Source organism: Salmo salar, chromosome ssa13 (genome assembly GCF_905237065.1).
Source record: "Salmo salar chromosome ssa13, Ssal_v3.1, whole genome shotgun sequence".
In the NCBI taxonomy this organism is placed as follows: Eukaryota; Metazoa; Chordata; class Actinopteri; order Salmoniformes; family Salmonidae; genus Salmo; species Salmo salar.
Genome location: NC_059454.1, coordinates 15,022,248 through 15,038,034, shown reverse-complemented (window position 1 = coordinate 15,038,034; position 15,787 = coordinate 15,022,248). Strand labels below are relative to the sequence as shown.

General features: G+C 46.0%; 1 protein-coding gene across 3 annotated transcripts in view; it reads left to right on the top strand.

Moving 5' to 3' along the window:
- kcnd3 (potassium voltage-gated channel, Shal-related subfamily, member 3) overlaps window positions 1-15,787 on the top strand; it is a 346,737-nt gene that overhangs the window by 280,764 nt on the left and 50,186 nt on the right. For all 3 annotated transcript variants that reach the window (XM_045692984.1, XM_014134607.2, XM_014134606.2), the window contains exon 3: window positions 15,147-15,315. In XM_045692984.1, coding sequence (XP_045548940.1) covers window positions 15,147-15,315 — 169 coding nt within the window. The remainder of the gene's footprint in view (window positions 1-15,146; window positions 15,316-15,787) is intronic.

The following is a 15,787-nucleotide window of genomic DNA, read 5'->3' as shown; positions in this document are numbered from 1 at the left end:
ATGGCCGAGCAGCATATGCAAGGTGCAGTAGATGGTATAAAATGCAGTATATACATATGGGATGAGTAATGCAAGATATGTAAACATTATTAAAGTGGCATTATTTAAAGTGGCATTGTTTAAAGTGACCTGTGATCCATTTATTAAAGTGTCCAGTGATTGGGTCTCAATGTAGGCAGCAGCCTCTCTGAGTTAGTGATGGCTGTTTAGCAGTCTGATGACCTTGAGTTAGAAGCTGTTTCTCAATCTCTTGGTCCGAGCTTTGATGCACCTGTACTGACCTCGCCTTCTGGATGATAGCGGTGTGAACAGGCAGTGGCTCGGGTGGTTGTTGTCCTTGATGATCTTTTTGGCCTTCCTGTGACATCGGGTGCTGTAGGTGTCATGGAGGGCAGGCAGTGGGAAGACAGTACCACTCTCTGGAGAGCCCTGCGGTTGTGGGCAGTGCATTTGTCGTAGCAGGCGGTGATACAGCCCGACAGGATGCGCTCAATTGTGCATCTGTAAAAGTTTGTCAGGGTTGTAGGTGACAAGCCACATTTCTTCAGCCTCCTCAGGTTGAAGAGGCGCTGTTGCGCCTTCTTCGCCACACTCTCTGTGTGGGTGGACCATTTCAGTTTGTCTGTGATGTGTACGCCCAGGAACTTTCCACCTTCTCCACTGCTGTCTCTTCAATGTGGATAGGGGGGTGCTCCCTCTGCTGTTTCCTGAAGTCCACGATCATCTCCTTTGTTTTGTTGACGTTGAGTGAGAGGTTGTTTTCCTGACACCACACTCCTAGGGCCCTCACCTCCTCCCTGTAGGCTGTCTCGTCGTTGTTGGTGATCAAGCCCACTACTGTTGTGTCATCTGCAAACTTGATGATTGAGTTGGAGGCGTGCATGGCCACGCAGTCGTGGGTGAACAGGGAGCCCAGGAGAGGGCTGAGCACACCCTTGTGGGTCCCCAGTGTTGAGGGTCAGCGAAGTGGAGATGTTGGAGATGTTGTTTCCGCGACGGTGGCTGTTTAGTTTGTCTGGAAGCGTGACGTCGGTATCCGTGACTTGGCTGTTTTTTTTTTTGTAGTCCGTCATTTCCTATAGACCCTGCCACATACGTCTCGTGTCTGAGCCATTAAATTGCTACTCCACCTTGTCCCTGTACCAGCATTTCGCTTGTTTAATTGCCTTGCGGAAGGAATAACTACACTGTTTATATTCAGCCATATTTCCAGACCTCTATCCATGGTTGAATGCGGTGGATCGCGCTTTCAGTTTTGCGCAAATGCCGCTGTCCATCAACAATTTCTGGTTAGGGTAGGTTTTAATAGTCACAGTGAGTGCGACATCTCCTATGCACTTATTTATAAACGCACTCACCAAGTCAGCGTATAGTTCGATGTTGTTATCTGAGGCTGACCGGAACATATTCAAAACAATCTTGGAGCGTGGCTTCCGATTGGTCAGACCAGCGTTGAATGGTTCTCGTCACTGGTACATCCTGTTTGAGTTTCTGCCAATAAGCCGGGACAAGCAAGATGACTTCGTGGTGGGATTTGCCGAAGGGAGGGCGGGGGAGGGCTTTGTATGCATCGCGGAAGTTAGAGTAGCAGTGATCGAGTGTATTAGCCCTACGTGTCATGCAATCAATATGCTGATAAAATTTACGTAGCATTGTTCTCAAATTTGCTTTGTTAAAATCCCCAGCTACAATAAATGCAGCCTCCGGATATATAGTTTCCAGTTTACATATAGTCGCTTGAGGGGGGGATGTACACAGCTGTGACTATAACTGACGAGAATTCTCTTGGTAGGTAGAATGGCCGGCATTTGATTGTAAGGAATTCTAGGTCGGGTGAGCAAAAGGACTTGAGTTCCTGTATGTTGTTATGATTACATCATGAGTTGTTCATCATTAAGCATACACCCCCGCCCTTACTCTTCTTACAATCCCAGATGTCTCTCTGGAAGGCAACCCTTGCTTTAATTTTGTCTACCTTGTTGTCAAGAGACTGGACATTGGCGAGTAGTATACTCTGGAGCGGTGAACAATGTGCCTGTTTCCGAAGCTTGACCAGAAGACCGCTCCGTCTGCCCCTTCTGCGTCGCCGTTGTTTTCGGTCAGCTGCTGGGATCCGATCCATTGTCCTGGGTGGTGGTCCGAAGAGAGGATCCACTTCTGGAAAGTCGTATTCCTGGTCGTAATGTTGGTGAGTTAACGTTGCTCTTATATCCAATAGTCTTTCCCGGCTGTAATAAGACTTAAGATTTCCTGGGGTAACAATGTCAGAAATAATACATAAAAAAATTTAAAATACTGCATAGTTTCCTAAGAACGCGAAGCGAGGCGACAATCTCTATCGGCGCCATTTTGTGTACAGAAGGTTGGGTGGAGGATACTGTATGGTAGAATGTCTCAATAAAGAGCATTACAAGTCTAGTCTCTTTCTCTCTGTCTGGAGTCACTTACTGACTAACTGACTGAGTGACTGACTGATTAACTGAATGACTGATTGACTGACTGACTTACTGACTGGCTGACTGACTGAAATGTCAAACCATTCTTAAAGAGTGTGTTTATGTGAATACCCTGTCTGCCATAGTTGTATAGGAGCTCTCCGTGGTTCTGAATAGTTCCTTCTCCTCTCTCTACTACGCTGACTCTCATTTCAGCAGGAAACCATGACGGATGATACTCCCCCTGAGAGTGACAGCCCCCCCTCCCAGCCCCTGAGCGACTGGGCTGTGGTCACAGTGCCCCTTCCTTTCTGTAATGTTGTTGTCTCTCCTCGTTTCCCACTCTCTCCTCGCAAAAACTCGGAGTGACAGCCAGCCAGCATACTGGATTAAATGAACTGGAGGTGTCACCTGCAATTTTTCCCTCTGTGTGTTTTCACCTTGACCTTTTTACTGGTGAGAAGTCTGGGATTTCTTTCTGTTCTTACTTATTTGCTGTTGCACACACTGTGCGTGCGCGCACATACTCACACACACACACAGCCGTGACATAGCCCTTTGGGGTCACCAGCCACAGCGGCAGCAGGGGATTGTGGTCCTAACAGAAGGTTGTTGTTGAAGGAAGTGTGGCGTAGGAGGGAAACTACACAACCCTTAACAAAAAAACAAGTCAAATTTGTAGTTTCACATGTTGAGCTTAAACTTTTTTCACGTCTTAAGTTTTCACATATATTAAGTTCACATGTTAACATCACCTTTTCACGTGAGAAGAAAAAAGTTTTCAACTCACGTGAAAATTGGATATGCAGTTTCACATGTGAAAATCATTCTCATGTGAAAATGTCTCGTTCACGTGTGGAATTGCAATTTCACATGTAAAAATATAATTTGCAGTTTCGCATATAAGAAGCAAAAAAATCTAACTTTCACATGTGGAATTACAAGTTCACATGTGGTGGTGAAATAGTGTTATTATCCTCACATGTGAAAAGGTGGTGTTAACATGTTGTAGTAGCAATGTTTCCACATATGGAATTGCAAGTTCTGTAATGCCATTCTGTAAAAAGTTAACTTAGCCTTCCTGAGTATAATAATTCAAGTGTGTTCAAAATAATGATTTCTTATTACTGACCCATCCATTAGGAGTGTTACTGCTGCAGGCGCACGCCTCTCTCTTTCATCCGTTGTTAAGTAACCGTCGGAATAAGCCCACTAGCGCTCTGTGTCATGTATCCTGTTTAACATGTTCAAATTAGCGCTGTCAGAGTTAATCAGTTCATTCAAGTTAACTTTTTTGCAACATTTTTTCATTTCGCATTGTCTGAAAGCATTCAAAACACACTGAAAACATCCAAAATAGACAATCTATACAGCTAAACACAAACATGCAATGTCAAAACAAGTTGACTTTTGGCAAAACTCAAACTCAATATTCCTCTAATGCTTTTTGTATACAAAAAAAATTAAATTACAGCTCAATTTTAGCAAATTATAAATTTGCAATGATTAATAGCAACAAATACTGCAATAAACTCGATTACATTTTTGAATTGTTTGACAGTCCTAGTTGACATTAAAATGTGAAAATGCACATGGAAAGTCTTGCGGACATGAGTCGGTCATGGTTCCTCATGGTTACGAAGCCTGCAACTTCAAAATTAGTGTTGCCCCTCTTTGTTGAATGGTCAAGATGTTGGCTTCCCCTGTGGGAGACTCAGGTTCCAATCCTGCCAGTTATAAAAGCACATATATGAAACATATAACACAAGTGAAATGTTGGGGAATGACATGTCTGAGCCATGTGAAAAATAAACGTGAAACTTCACACGTGTCTGTTTTTCCCATGCAACATTTTTCATGATTTGTTCACATGTGAAAAATGTAAGTAATACGACTGACTGAGTCATGAAAATGTCACGTATTTGTTGTATTATTTATTTTTCACGTGATTTTTTTGTAAGTGCTCTCTCTCCATCTGTCTATTCCTCTCTCCCCAGCACTCTTTTCATTTCTATATTCCTTGCTCTTCTCTCTCTCTCTCCATCTCTATTCCTTCCTCCATCTCTCTATTCCTCTCTTCCTCAGCCCTCTTTTCATTTCTATATCCCTTGCTCTTCTCTCTCTCTCTGTCTCTCCATTACTCACTACCGCTCTCCCTCCCTCTCTTAGACTATTGGGGAAGCTGGCAATCGCTAACTGTTATCCTGGTGGGTTGGAGAGAAATTATACCCTAATACCACTTATTACCACCCACACACAGAAACACTCACACAAACACTGCTTATTACCACACACTCTCTGTGTATTATCTCTGATATCAGCCCTTGTCTCTCTCTCCATGGTGTCTGGTGATGTCCGAAAGATAGTATCACAGATCACATACACACACAAACACACCAGGTCAGCTTGGCCCTTTGGAGTGGCTATTAGAGGGATATTTGTCTTTCCTCTGTAGTATTAGGCTTGTAGCTGGGTTTGATGTGATTCCATTACAGAAGACTTTCAGATGAGTATGATTATCTGTTCATTCTCTGAAATGGACTTATCTGTTCAAAGGGGATGTGAATCATTTACGGGAGATAGGCTTCTGAGATGATATCTGTATTACCTCATTTTAAGTAGTTGGCGTGTTCCAGCCCTTAGATCTGCGGGAAAGTGAATTTCAAAGTATGAATTTCATAGAATTTCCTTAGAAATGTTCCTTTCCAAGAATATCCTCCGTTCAATGCACTCCACACGTGACCACGCTGCAGCATATAGCCCAGGCTACTAAGCAAAGACTAGTAATGAAATAAAACTTCAAATATGCTATCCTGTTCTTTTGAAATACATTTTGTTAATTGGATAATGTTTCTGCCCCTCAAAACAATATGATGGATTTAATGCTTGAATTGTGGTGTTTTTTGTTTTTATGTATAGTCTACAGTAACATAAAGTAATCAAAATGCTATTACAGATGTAGGATCTTAATTTGATCACATTTCCTGCAATTCAGGAAATATAAAACTATTTTAGGTTTGAAAAGGCTACTGAATTACGGAACAGCATTCTTGGTTTGGTTGATTTTTCTTTGTCTGAAGGGACAACATATTTTGTTTGCATTTCCTAAACTGTGTGACTAATGTGTGAATATCCCTCTCCATCTGCTAAGTGAATGGAATGGGAACGTGTGTGTTTGTTGGTGTGTAAGTGTGTGAGTTGTCATCTCCAGCAGACTGTGACAGAAGTGGTTGATTTCATTATGAGATGAGAAATCAAAGCATGGCTACTTAAACCCATTACTCCACTGTTAGCTAAGAAGAAACTATCTGTCTCCATGGTTGTGACTGGCTACAAAAACCCATTACTGCTCAGCTAGCTAACAAGAAACTGTCTGTCTCCATGGCTGTGACTGGCTACAAAAACCCATTACTGCTCGGCTAGCTAACAAGAAACTGTCTGTCTCCAGGGTTGTGACTGGCTACAAAAACCCATTACTGCTCGGCTCGCTAACAAGAAACTGTCTGTCTCCAGGGTTGTGACTGGCTACAAAAACCCATTACTGCTCGGCTAGCTAACAAGAAACTGTCTGTCTCCAGGGTTGTGACTGGCTACAAAAACCCATTACTGCTCGGCTAGCTAACAAGAAACTCTCTGTCTCCAGGGTTGTGACTGGCTACAAAAACCCATTACTGCTCGGCTAGCTAACAAGAAACTGTCTGTCTCCAGGGTTGTGACTGGCTACAAAAACCCATTACTGCTCGGCTAGCTAACAAGAAACTGTCTGTCTCCAGGGTTGTGACTGGCTACAAAAACCCATTACTGCTCAGCTAGCTAACAAGAAACTGTCTGTCTCCAGGGTTGTGACTGGCTACAAAAACCCATTACTGCTCAGCTAGCTAACAAGAAACTATCTGTCTCCAGGGTTGTGACTGGCTACAAAAACCCATTACTGCTCAGCTAGCTAACAAGAAACTATCTGTCTCCAGGGTTGTGACTGGCTACAAAAACTCATTACTGCTCAGCTAGCTAGGGGAAACTCTCTCTAGGGTTGTGACTCTTACGGTACTATCCTATAATATAAAGAGGGGATAAGGTCATCTTCTTGTATCTGTAGCTTGGATATATCTCTGGTTATGGCTTCAGCCAACAGTTTGATAGATGTACAGGTGTATGTTTGTATTTGTAACTTCATTGATGCGTAACTTTAACTAATAGTTGTAGCATAAAAGCATGAATACGTTGATGAGGAGTCTGTGGATATGTGTGTCTGATACAGCAGAGCAGTGACCTCGCTGTGTGTCTAAACTGTAATGATCATCTCACCTCGTTAAGAGGTCCGCATCGCCACTAACGAGATGCTCCTTGGCCTGGTGTGAATGAAAATTCTCCTTCACATAAACCATCATAGTAATGACTTTAGAGACAGAGCTTGAATATGATACACTACAAGGACTAAACGTATGTGGCCATCTCCTCATTGAACATCTCATTCCAAAATCATGGGCATTAATATGGAGTTGGTCCCCCACTTTGCTGCTATAACATCCTCCAATCTTCTGGGAAGGCTTTCTGCTAGATGTTGGAATACTGCTGCGGTGACTTGCTTCCATTCAGCCACGAGCATTAGTGAGGTCGGGCACTGATGTTGGGCGATTAGGCCCGGCTCACAGTTGACAATCCAAATTCATCCCAAAAGTGTTCGATGGGTTTGAGGTCAGGGCTCTGTGCAGGCCAGTCAAGTTCTTCCACACTGATCTTGACAAACCATTTCTGTATGGACCTCGCTTTGTGCACGGTGGCATTGTCATGTTGAAACAGGAAAGGGCCTTCCCTTTCGTCTAGAATGTCATTGTATGCTGTAGCATAGGCCCCTTAGTTCCCTTCACTGGAACTACGGGGCCTAGCCCGAACCATGAAAAACAGCTCCAGACCATTATTCCCCCTCCACCAAACTTTACAGTTGGCACTATGCATTAGTACAGGTAGCGTTCTCCTGGCATCCGCAAAACCCAGATTCACCGTCGGACTGCCAGATGGTGAAGCGTGATTCATCACTCCAGGGAACGCGTTACCACTGGTCCAGAGTCCAATGGCGGTGAGCTTTACACCACTCCAGCCGATGCTTGGCATTGCGCATGGTGATTTTAGGCTTGTGTGTGGCTGTTCGACCATGAAAACACATTTAATGAAGGTCCCGACGAACAATTAATGTGCTGATGCTGATTCCATAGGAAGTTTGGAACTCGGGGAAAAGACAATTATTACGCCCTACGCGCTTCTGCACTCAGCGGTCCCGTTCTGTGAGCTTGTGTGGCCTACCACATCACGGCTGAGCCGTTGTTGCTCTTAGAAGTTTCCACTTCACAATAACAGCTTTTACAGTTGACTGGGGAAGCTCTAGCAGGGCAGAAGTTTGACGAACAGACTTATTGGTAAGGTGGCATCCTATGACGGTGCCACATTGAAAGTCACTGAGCTCTTCAGTACGGCCATTCTACTGCCAATGTTTGTCTATGGAGATCGCATGGCTGTGTGCTCGATTTTATACACCTGTCAGCAACGGGTGTGGCTGAAATAGCTGAATGAACTAATTTGAACGGGTGTCCACATACTTTTGTATATATAGTGTATATGAGGTTTGTGCCTTGGTGTATATGAAACAGTGTTGACAGTGGAGGATCCAGAACAGAAGGACTTGAAGGTGGTTGTTGTGAATCTCCCGCAGAAATAAGAATGTGCCATGGGTGTTTATTGACAGCGTCAATGTTATTCTGTCTAGTCCGGAATATGGGGGAAACATTTTAGGGGAAACATTTTAGAAGCATGTCGAACCAATACTAGGTTAAAGCTGTGTGAAGAATGCGTAATTTCATTTTAAGGGACTGTAATAAACCATTTATACTCTCACATGTAAAACCATTTACTAATCATTAGTTAAGTATTTTTGCAGTCCCTAATCAGTCCATAAGTGTTTTACTTTATAAATGTTTTGGTGACCAGTGTAATTTCTCACAAAAATATGGGCATGCCATTGGTAGACATTCCTGCAGTACCTGATGCTCTTTAAGGTCTCAAAATACCCAAGAACATATCACAGGTAAAATAATAGGCACACAACACAGGATGTTTAAGGAAATATATATACATATGTGAATAACTAAATCAAATCAAATCACATTTTATTGTTCACATACACATGCTTAGCAGATGTTAATGAGAGTGTAGCGAAATGCTTGTGCTTCTAGTTCCGACCGTGCAGTAATATCTAACAAGTAATCTAACAATTCCACAACAACTTCCTTATACACACAAATGTAAAGGGAATGAATAAGAATATGTTCATATAAATATATGGATGAGCGATGGCCGAACGGCATAGGCAATAGATGGTATAAAATACATATGAGACGAGTAATGTGAGATATGTTAACATTATTAAAGTGGCATTATTTAAAGTGACTAGTGATCCATTTATTAAAGTGGCCAATGATTTGAGTCTGTATGTAGGTAGCAGCCTCTGTGTTAGTGATGGCTGTTTAACAGTCTGATGGCCTTGAGATTGAAGCTGTTTTTCAGTCTCTCGGTACTGACCTTCTGGATGGTAGAGGAGTGAACAGGCAGTGGCTCGGGTGGTTGTTGTTCTTGATGATCTTTTTGGCCTTCCTGTGACATTGGGTGCTGTAAGTGTCCTGAAGGGCAGGTAGTTTGCCCCCGGTGATTCATTGTGCGGACCACACCACCCTCTGCACCACCATCCTTGCGGTTGATGGTGGTGCAGTTGCCGTACCAGGCGGTGAAACAGCCCGACAGGATGCTCTCAATTGTGCATTTGTTAAAGTTTGTGAGGGTTTTAGGTGACAAGCCAAATTTCTTCAGCCTCCTGAGGTTGAAGAGGCGCTGCTGCGCCTTCTTCACCACACTGGGGTGAAGTTTGTCCGTGATGTGTACACCGAGGAACTTAAAACTTTCCAACTTTTCCACTACTGTCCTGTTGATGTGGATAGGGGGTGCTCCCTCTGCTGTTTCCTGAAGTCCACGATCATCTCCTTTGTTTTGTTGACGTTGAGTGAGAGGTTCTCTCCCTGACACCACACTCTGAGTGCCCTCACCTCCTCCCTGTAGGCTGTCTCGTTGTTGTTGGTAATCAAGCCCACTACTGTTGTGTCATCTGAAAACTTGATGATTGAGTTGAAGGCGTGCATGGCCACTCAGTCATGGGTGAACAGGGATTACAGGAGGGGGCTGAGCACGCACCCTTATGGGGCCCCAGTGTTGAGGGTCAGCAGGGTGGAGATGTTGTTTCCTACCCTCACCACCTGGGGGCTGCCAGTCAGAAAGTCCAGGACCCAGTTGCACAGGGTGGGGTTGAGACCCAGGGCCTCCAGCTTAATGATGAGCTTGGAGGGTACTATGGCGTTGAATGCTAAGCTGTCGTCAATGAACAGCATTCTAACATAGGTATTCCTCTTGTCCAGATGGGATAGGGCAGTGTGCAGTGGGATGGCGATTGCATCGTCTGTGGACCTGTTGGGGCGGTATGCAAACTGAAGTGTCTAGGGTGGCAGGTAAATTGGAGGTGATATGATCCTTGACTAGTCTCTCAAAGCATTTCATGATGACAGAAGTGAGTGCTACGGGGCGATAGTCATTTAGTTCAGTTATCTTTGCCAGCTAGTCTGCGTATGCTCTGACGAGGCGGCTAGGGATGCCATCTAGGCCAGCAGCCTTGCGAGGATTAACACGTTTAAATGTCTTACTCACGTCGGCCACGGAGAAGAAGAGGGGGGCTCCGCAGTCCTTGGTAGCGGTCCGCATCGGTGGCACTGTATTATCCTCAAAGCGGGCAAAGAAGGTGTTCAGTTTGTCTGGAAGCAAGATGTCGCTGCCGGGGACATGGCTGGTTTTCTTTTTCTAGTCCATAATTGCCTGTAGACCCTGCCACATACGTCTCGTGTCTGATCCGTTGAATTGCGACTCCACTTTGTTCCTATACTGACATTTCGCTTGTTTGATTGCCTTGCGGAAGAAATAACTACACTGTTTATATTCGGCCATATTCCCCAACATCTTTCCATGGTTGAATGAGGTGGTTCACGCTTTCAATTTTGCGTGAATGCCGCCATCTATCCATGGTTTCTGGTTATACACGGCTGTGACTATAATCGAAGAGAATTCTCTTGGGAGATAATGTGGTTGGCATTTGATTGTAAGGAATTCTAGGTCAGGTGAACAAAAGGACTTGAGTTCCTGTATGTTGTTATGATTACACCATGAGACGTTAATCATGAAGCTTACACCCCTGCCCTTCTTCTTACCAGAGAAATGTTTGTTTCTGTCGGTGCGACGCGTGAAGAAACCTGGTGGCTGTACCGACTCCGACAACATTTCCCGAGAGAGCCATGTTTCCGTGAAACAGAGAATGTTACAATCTCTGATGTCTCTCTGGAAGGCAACCCTTGCCCTAATTTCGTCAACTCTGTTGTCTAGAGACTGGACATTGGCGTGTAATATGCTCGGAAGCGGTGGGCGGTGTCCACGTCTACGGAGCCTGACCAGGAGGCCGCTCCGTCTACCTCTCCTGCGGCGACGTTGTTTTGGGTCGACCTCTGGGATTAGATCTATTGTCCTGGGTGGTGGTCTGGATAAAGGATCCGCTTCGGGAAAGTCATATTCCAGGTCGTAATGTTGGTATGTTGACGTCGCTCTTATATCCAATAGTTCTTCCTGGCTGTATGTAATAACACTTGAGATTTTCTGGGCTAACAATGTAAGAAATAATATATAAAAAAACAAAATACTGCCTTGTTTCCTAAGGACTCGAAGTGAGGCGACTATCTCTGTTGGCGCCATCTTACTAACGTTTACAAATGTGGGAGTAATGATTAATAAATGGTTCGAAAACTGTTTGTAAATGCCTTACGTTTATTATGGACCCTTAAATATAGTGTTACCAAAGAACGTTCCAAATTGTTCAGGCTGTCAGTCCAGATGGGTTTAAATGAATGGAATAAATTGAACACATTATTTTCTCAACTGAAATCCAATCGTTCAAAAAGTACATCTGTGAAGCTTTGTGTGGTCCTGCTGCAGTGGAGGAAGGGGGGGGGAAATTACTACAGAAGTACTCAACTCTATGGCACTTCCATTAAATTGCTCTCATTTTGTCTTTTAAAGCTGTGTGTGTTTTTGTGTGTGCGTGCATGTGTATGTGTGTGTGTGTGTTATTACTCAGAGTGGAAAACCATTAGAGCTGTATGGTAGTTTGAGGAGCAACCTCTCTCCTTACTTATCTCTGATGAATTCAGTGTGTGAGTTCCCTGATGGCTCTACACAGCATAATGCATCCCATCAGGGAGATGGAGATGGATGGGTGGGGAGTGGGACATCTAACTGGATGCCTTCCTTGATCTCACTCTGCCGCCATTTTGTCTGTCTGAGGTTCCCCATGCTACAGCACATGTCCTATATATGTACATTATGATCCTATACCCACAAAGAATCCACACAAGACAATGTACTTCTAAAGTAACAACACATAGTGGAATTTGTTTGGCCTTTGGGTGAGTTATGTTTACAGATTTTAAGCCTTGAAAATGTCAATTTTCACATTTGTTGTTGTTGTTGATGTTGTTGTTTTATCATCTTTGGCTGGGTAGTTAGGGAAAGTTGGGATTTAGAGTTGAGAGAAGCCGAGTCCTGTCTCTTCTGGCCTCAGGCTGTATGGTGCTGTGAAAACAGATACAATATACGCTGACAAGCAAACCTAAAGTGTAGCCATACATAGGATATTCACTACCGTAACTCCACCCTTGATACGGCGTCAATTAGCTGTGAACGGAGTGCATGTCAACGTTCTGCATTCTATCAAGCCTAGTTAATGTGATGAATAAATAGGATTAGTTGTGAGCTCTTGTGTATCACTGTTCCTAAGCTGGCTATTTTATGGCCCAGCTTTAGGAGAAAGCAATTATTGTTGCTATGGATTACACGTTTAATACAACTCATTATGCCCCAGATAACATTTCTGTATAGAATGCTGCATTTTGTATAATATTTTAATGTGCAATTATTTCTGTACTGAGACGTTAAATATATGTAAAGCCTGGCGCTGTCATATGATGTTCGTGACTATGAGTCCATCTGTAGTCAGACTGGGTCTCGGTACCAATAACTCTGGCACCAGGAGCCAATAAAAGCAAATGACCAACACTTTCTACTCAGGAATACCAAATAAGCACCTTTAGAAATAAAGTTTAGTTGTTTCTTTCCCATAGACTGGAGTTTTATTGCTCTCCTTAGTCGTTTAAAATTAGTTGTATTCTTTTTATTGGTCTTTTTATTCTGACACAGTGGCTTCCTCTTGGGAAGGGACAGATCTATTATGTCTAGCGTAATTGTGTTTGCATTTGAAACACGGCCGTGATTGCTTTTTGACTTCTGAATATTCCAGATCGGATGGGCTAAATTACTGTTTAGAAAATGTCCCGGGCTCCCTAAGCCCTCGTCTCCGCTCCTGCACGCTCTCTTCCACTCCTCTCCCCTCTGCTCCTCTTCCCCTCCTCTACCCTCTGCTCATCCTCCCTTCCTCACCCCTCCGCTCTCTTTCCATCTGCTTCCCACTTCCCCTCCATTTCCCTCTCCCCTCCACTTCCCACTTCCCCTCCACTTCCCTCTCCCCTCCACTTCCCTCTCCCCTCCACTTCCCTCTCCCCTCCGCTTCCCTCTCCCCTTCGCTCCCCTCTCCCCTCCGCTTCCCTCTCCCCTCCACTCCCCTCTCCCCTCCACTTCCCTCTCCCCTCCACTCCACTCTCCCCTCCACTGCCCTCTCCCCTCCACTCCACTCTCCCCTCCACACCCCTCTTCCCCTCCACTCCACTCTTCCCCTCCACTCCCCTCTCCCCTCCACTCCCCTCTTCCACTCCCCTCCCCTCCACTCCCCTCTTCCCCTCCACTCCCCTCTTCCCCTCCACTCCCCTCTTCCTCACCTCACCTTTCTGCTCCCCTCTGCTCCTCTCCCCTCCACTCCCCTCTCCTCTCCACTTCCACCCCAATTTCCACTCCCCTCTTCCCCTCCACTCCCCTCTCCACTCCCCTCACCTCACCTTTCTGCTCCCCTCTCCCCTCACCTCTTCCCTCCACTTCCCCTCCACTTTTCCTTTCCCCTCCACTTCCCTCTTCCCCTCCTCTCCTCTCCACTTCCCTCTTCCCCTACACTCCCCCCTCCACTCCTCTCCCCTCCACTCTTCTCTCCCCTCTGCTCCTCTCCCCTCCCCTCCGCTCCCCTCTTCCCCTCTCCACTCCCCTCTACTCCCCTCTCCTCTCCACTTCCCTCTCCCCTCCGCTCCCCTCTCCCCTCCACTCCCCTCTCCCCTCCACTCCCCTCTTCCCCTCCTCTCCCCTTCCCTCCACTCGCCTCTCCCCTCTGCTCCTCTCTCCCCTCCCCTCCCCTCTGCTCCGCTCCTCTCCCCTCTGCTATCTTTCCAACTGCTCCCCTCTCCCCCTCCGCTCCTCTCTGCTCCCCTCCACTCCCCTCACCTCTCTGCTCCTCTCCCCCTCCAATCTCCTTCCCCTCCTCTCCCCTCGCAGCTCCCCTCCTCTCCCCTTCCCTCCACTCGCCTCTCCCTCCACCGCCCGCTTCCCCTCTGCTCCTCTCTCCCCTCCTCTCCCCTCCCCTCTGCTCCTCTCCCCTCTGCTCTCTTTCCAACTGCTCCCCTCTCCCCCCCTCTCCCCTCTGCTTCTATCCCCTCCGCTCTCCTTCCCCTCCACTCCGCTCCTCTCTCCCCTCCTCTCTCCTTCCAATCCGTTCCCCTCCGCTCCCATCTCCCCTCTGCTCTCCTCTCTTTTCCGGTCTGCGCTACCAAAGGTTGATGTTTTCTCCTGTCACCTAATGAAAGCACTGAAGTCTCTGAGAGGATCAACTGGAGGCAGACTGACTGAGGAGGTTAAGGTCTCTTCTGAGAGAGCTGTGTGGAAGGGCTGATGTTCCATCTATCTAGTGCAACTCAGAACAGTGTGTGAATGTTCCTTATTGAAAGAAGTGTGAATGAGTTTTGGTCTGTTCTGTGTGAATTAACTCTTTCTCCCTCTCTCCTCCCTTCTCTCTCTCTACTCCCTTCTCTCTCTCTACTCCCTTCTCTCTCTCCCTACTCCCTTCTCTCGCTACTCCCTTCTCTCTCTCTCTACTCCCTTCTCTCGCTACTCCCTTATCTCCCTCTCTACTTCCATCTATCCCTCCTCCCTTCTCTCTCTCCTTACTCCCTTCTCTCTACTCCCTTTTCTCTCCTCCCTTCTCTCTCTCTACTCCCTGCTCTCTCTACTCCCTTCTCCCTCTCTCTACTCCCTTTTCTCTCTCTCTACTCCCTGTCTCTCCTCCCTTCTCCCCCTCTCTACTCCCTTCTCCCTCTCTCTACAACCCTTCTCTCTGTCTACTCCCTTCTCTCTCTCTACTCCCTTTTCTCTCTCTCCACCCTTCTCCCTCTCTCTACTCCCTTCTCTCTCCCTCTCTACTCCCTTATCTCACTCTCTACTCCCTTATCTCACTCGCTACTCCCTTCTCTCTCTCTACTCGCTTATCTCCCTCTCTACTCCCTTCTCACTCTCTACTCCCTTCTCTCTCTCTCTCTCTCTACTCCCTTCTCTCTCTCTCTCTCTACTCCCCTCTCTCTCTCTCTCTCTCTCTCTCTCTCTCTCTCTCTCTCTCTCTCTCTCTCTCTCTCTCTCACCTTGCAGATATGGAGACATGGTTCCTAAGACGATTGCGGGGAAGATCTTTGGTTCTATCTGTTCTCTGAGCGGGGTGTTGGTCATTGCCCTGCCTGTCCCAGTCATCGTGTCCAACTTCAGCCGCATCTACCACCAAAACCAGAGAGCTGACAAACGACGAGCGCAGAAGATGCAGGTAAACATAGTTTGTTACTACCTCAGAGGTTTGGACTGGAGGGAGACCTACAGTTCAGGGAGCCATCCGAGCCCACTCTCCCCCAGAGAAGAGCAGAGAGATGGGAAAGACGCAGGGCTCAGGTCCCCATAGAAAGGCATTCTCTAGATAACGTATGAATATCACACACCCAAACACAAACACACACAACCACAGTTATTCACATGATATAAACAGTAATCAAGTGACACATCCACTACTTGTTGCTCACTGAATGCGACCCTGGTGTCGTTTCCACAGGAGAGCAATAACCCTGTGTAAAAGCGCATTCAGTGGGAAGAGCCGTTGGTTATGTCATGAAACAGTGTCATTCTACATTAACCTAGACATTTTAATGCCTTTTGCCATAGTGTATGAGCCATCCAATCCAGGCGCAGCAGAGTGGAGATAAACTGAGGAGTCACAGCCTGTCAGTGTACTAATGACACTCGCC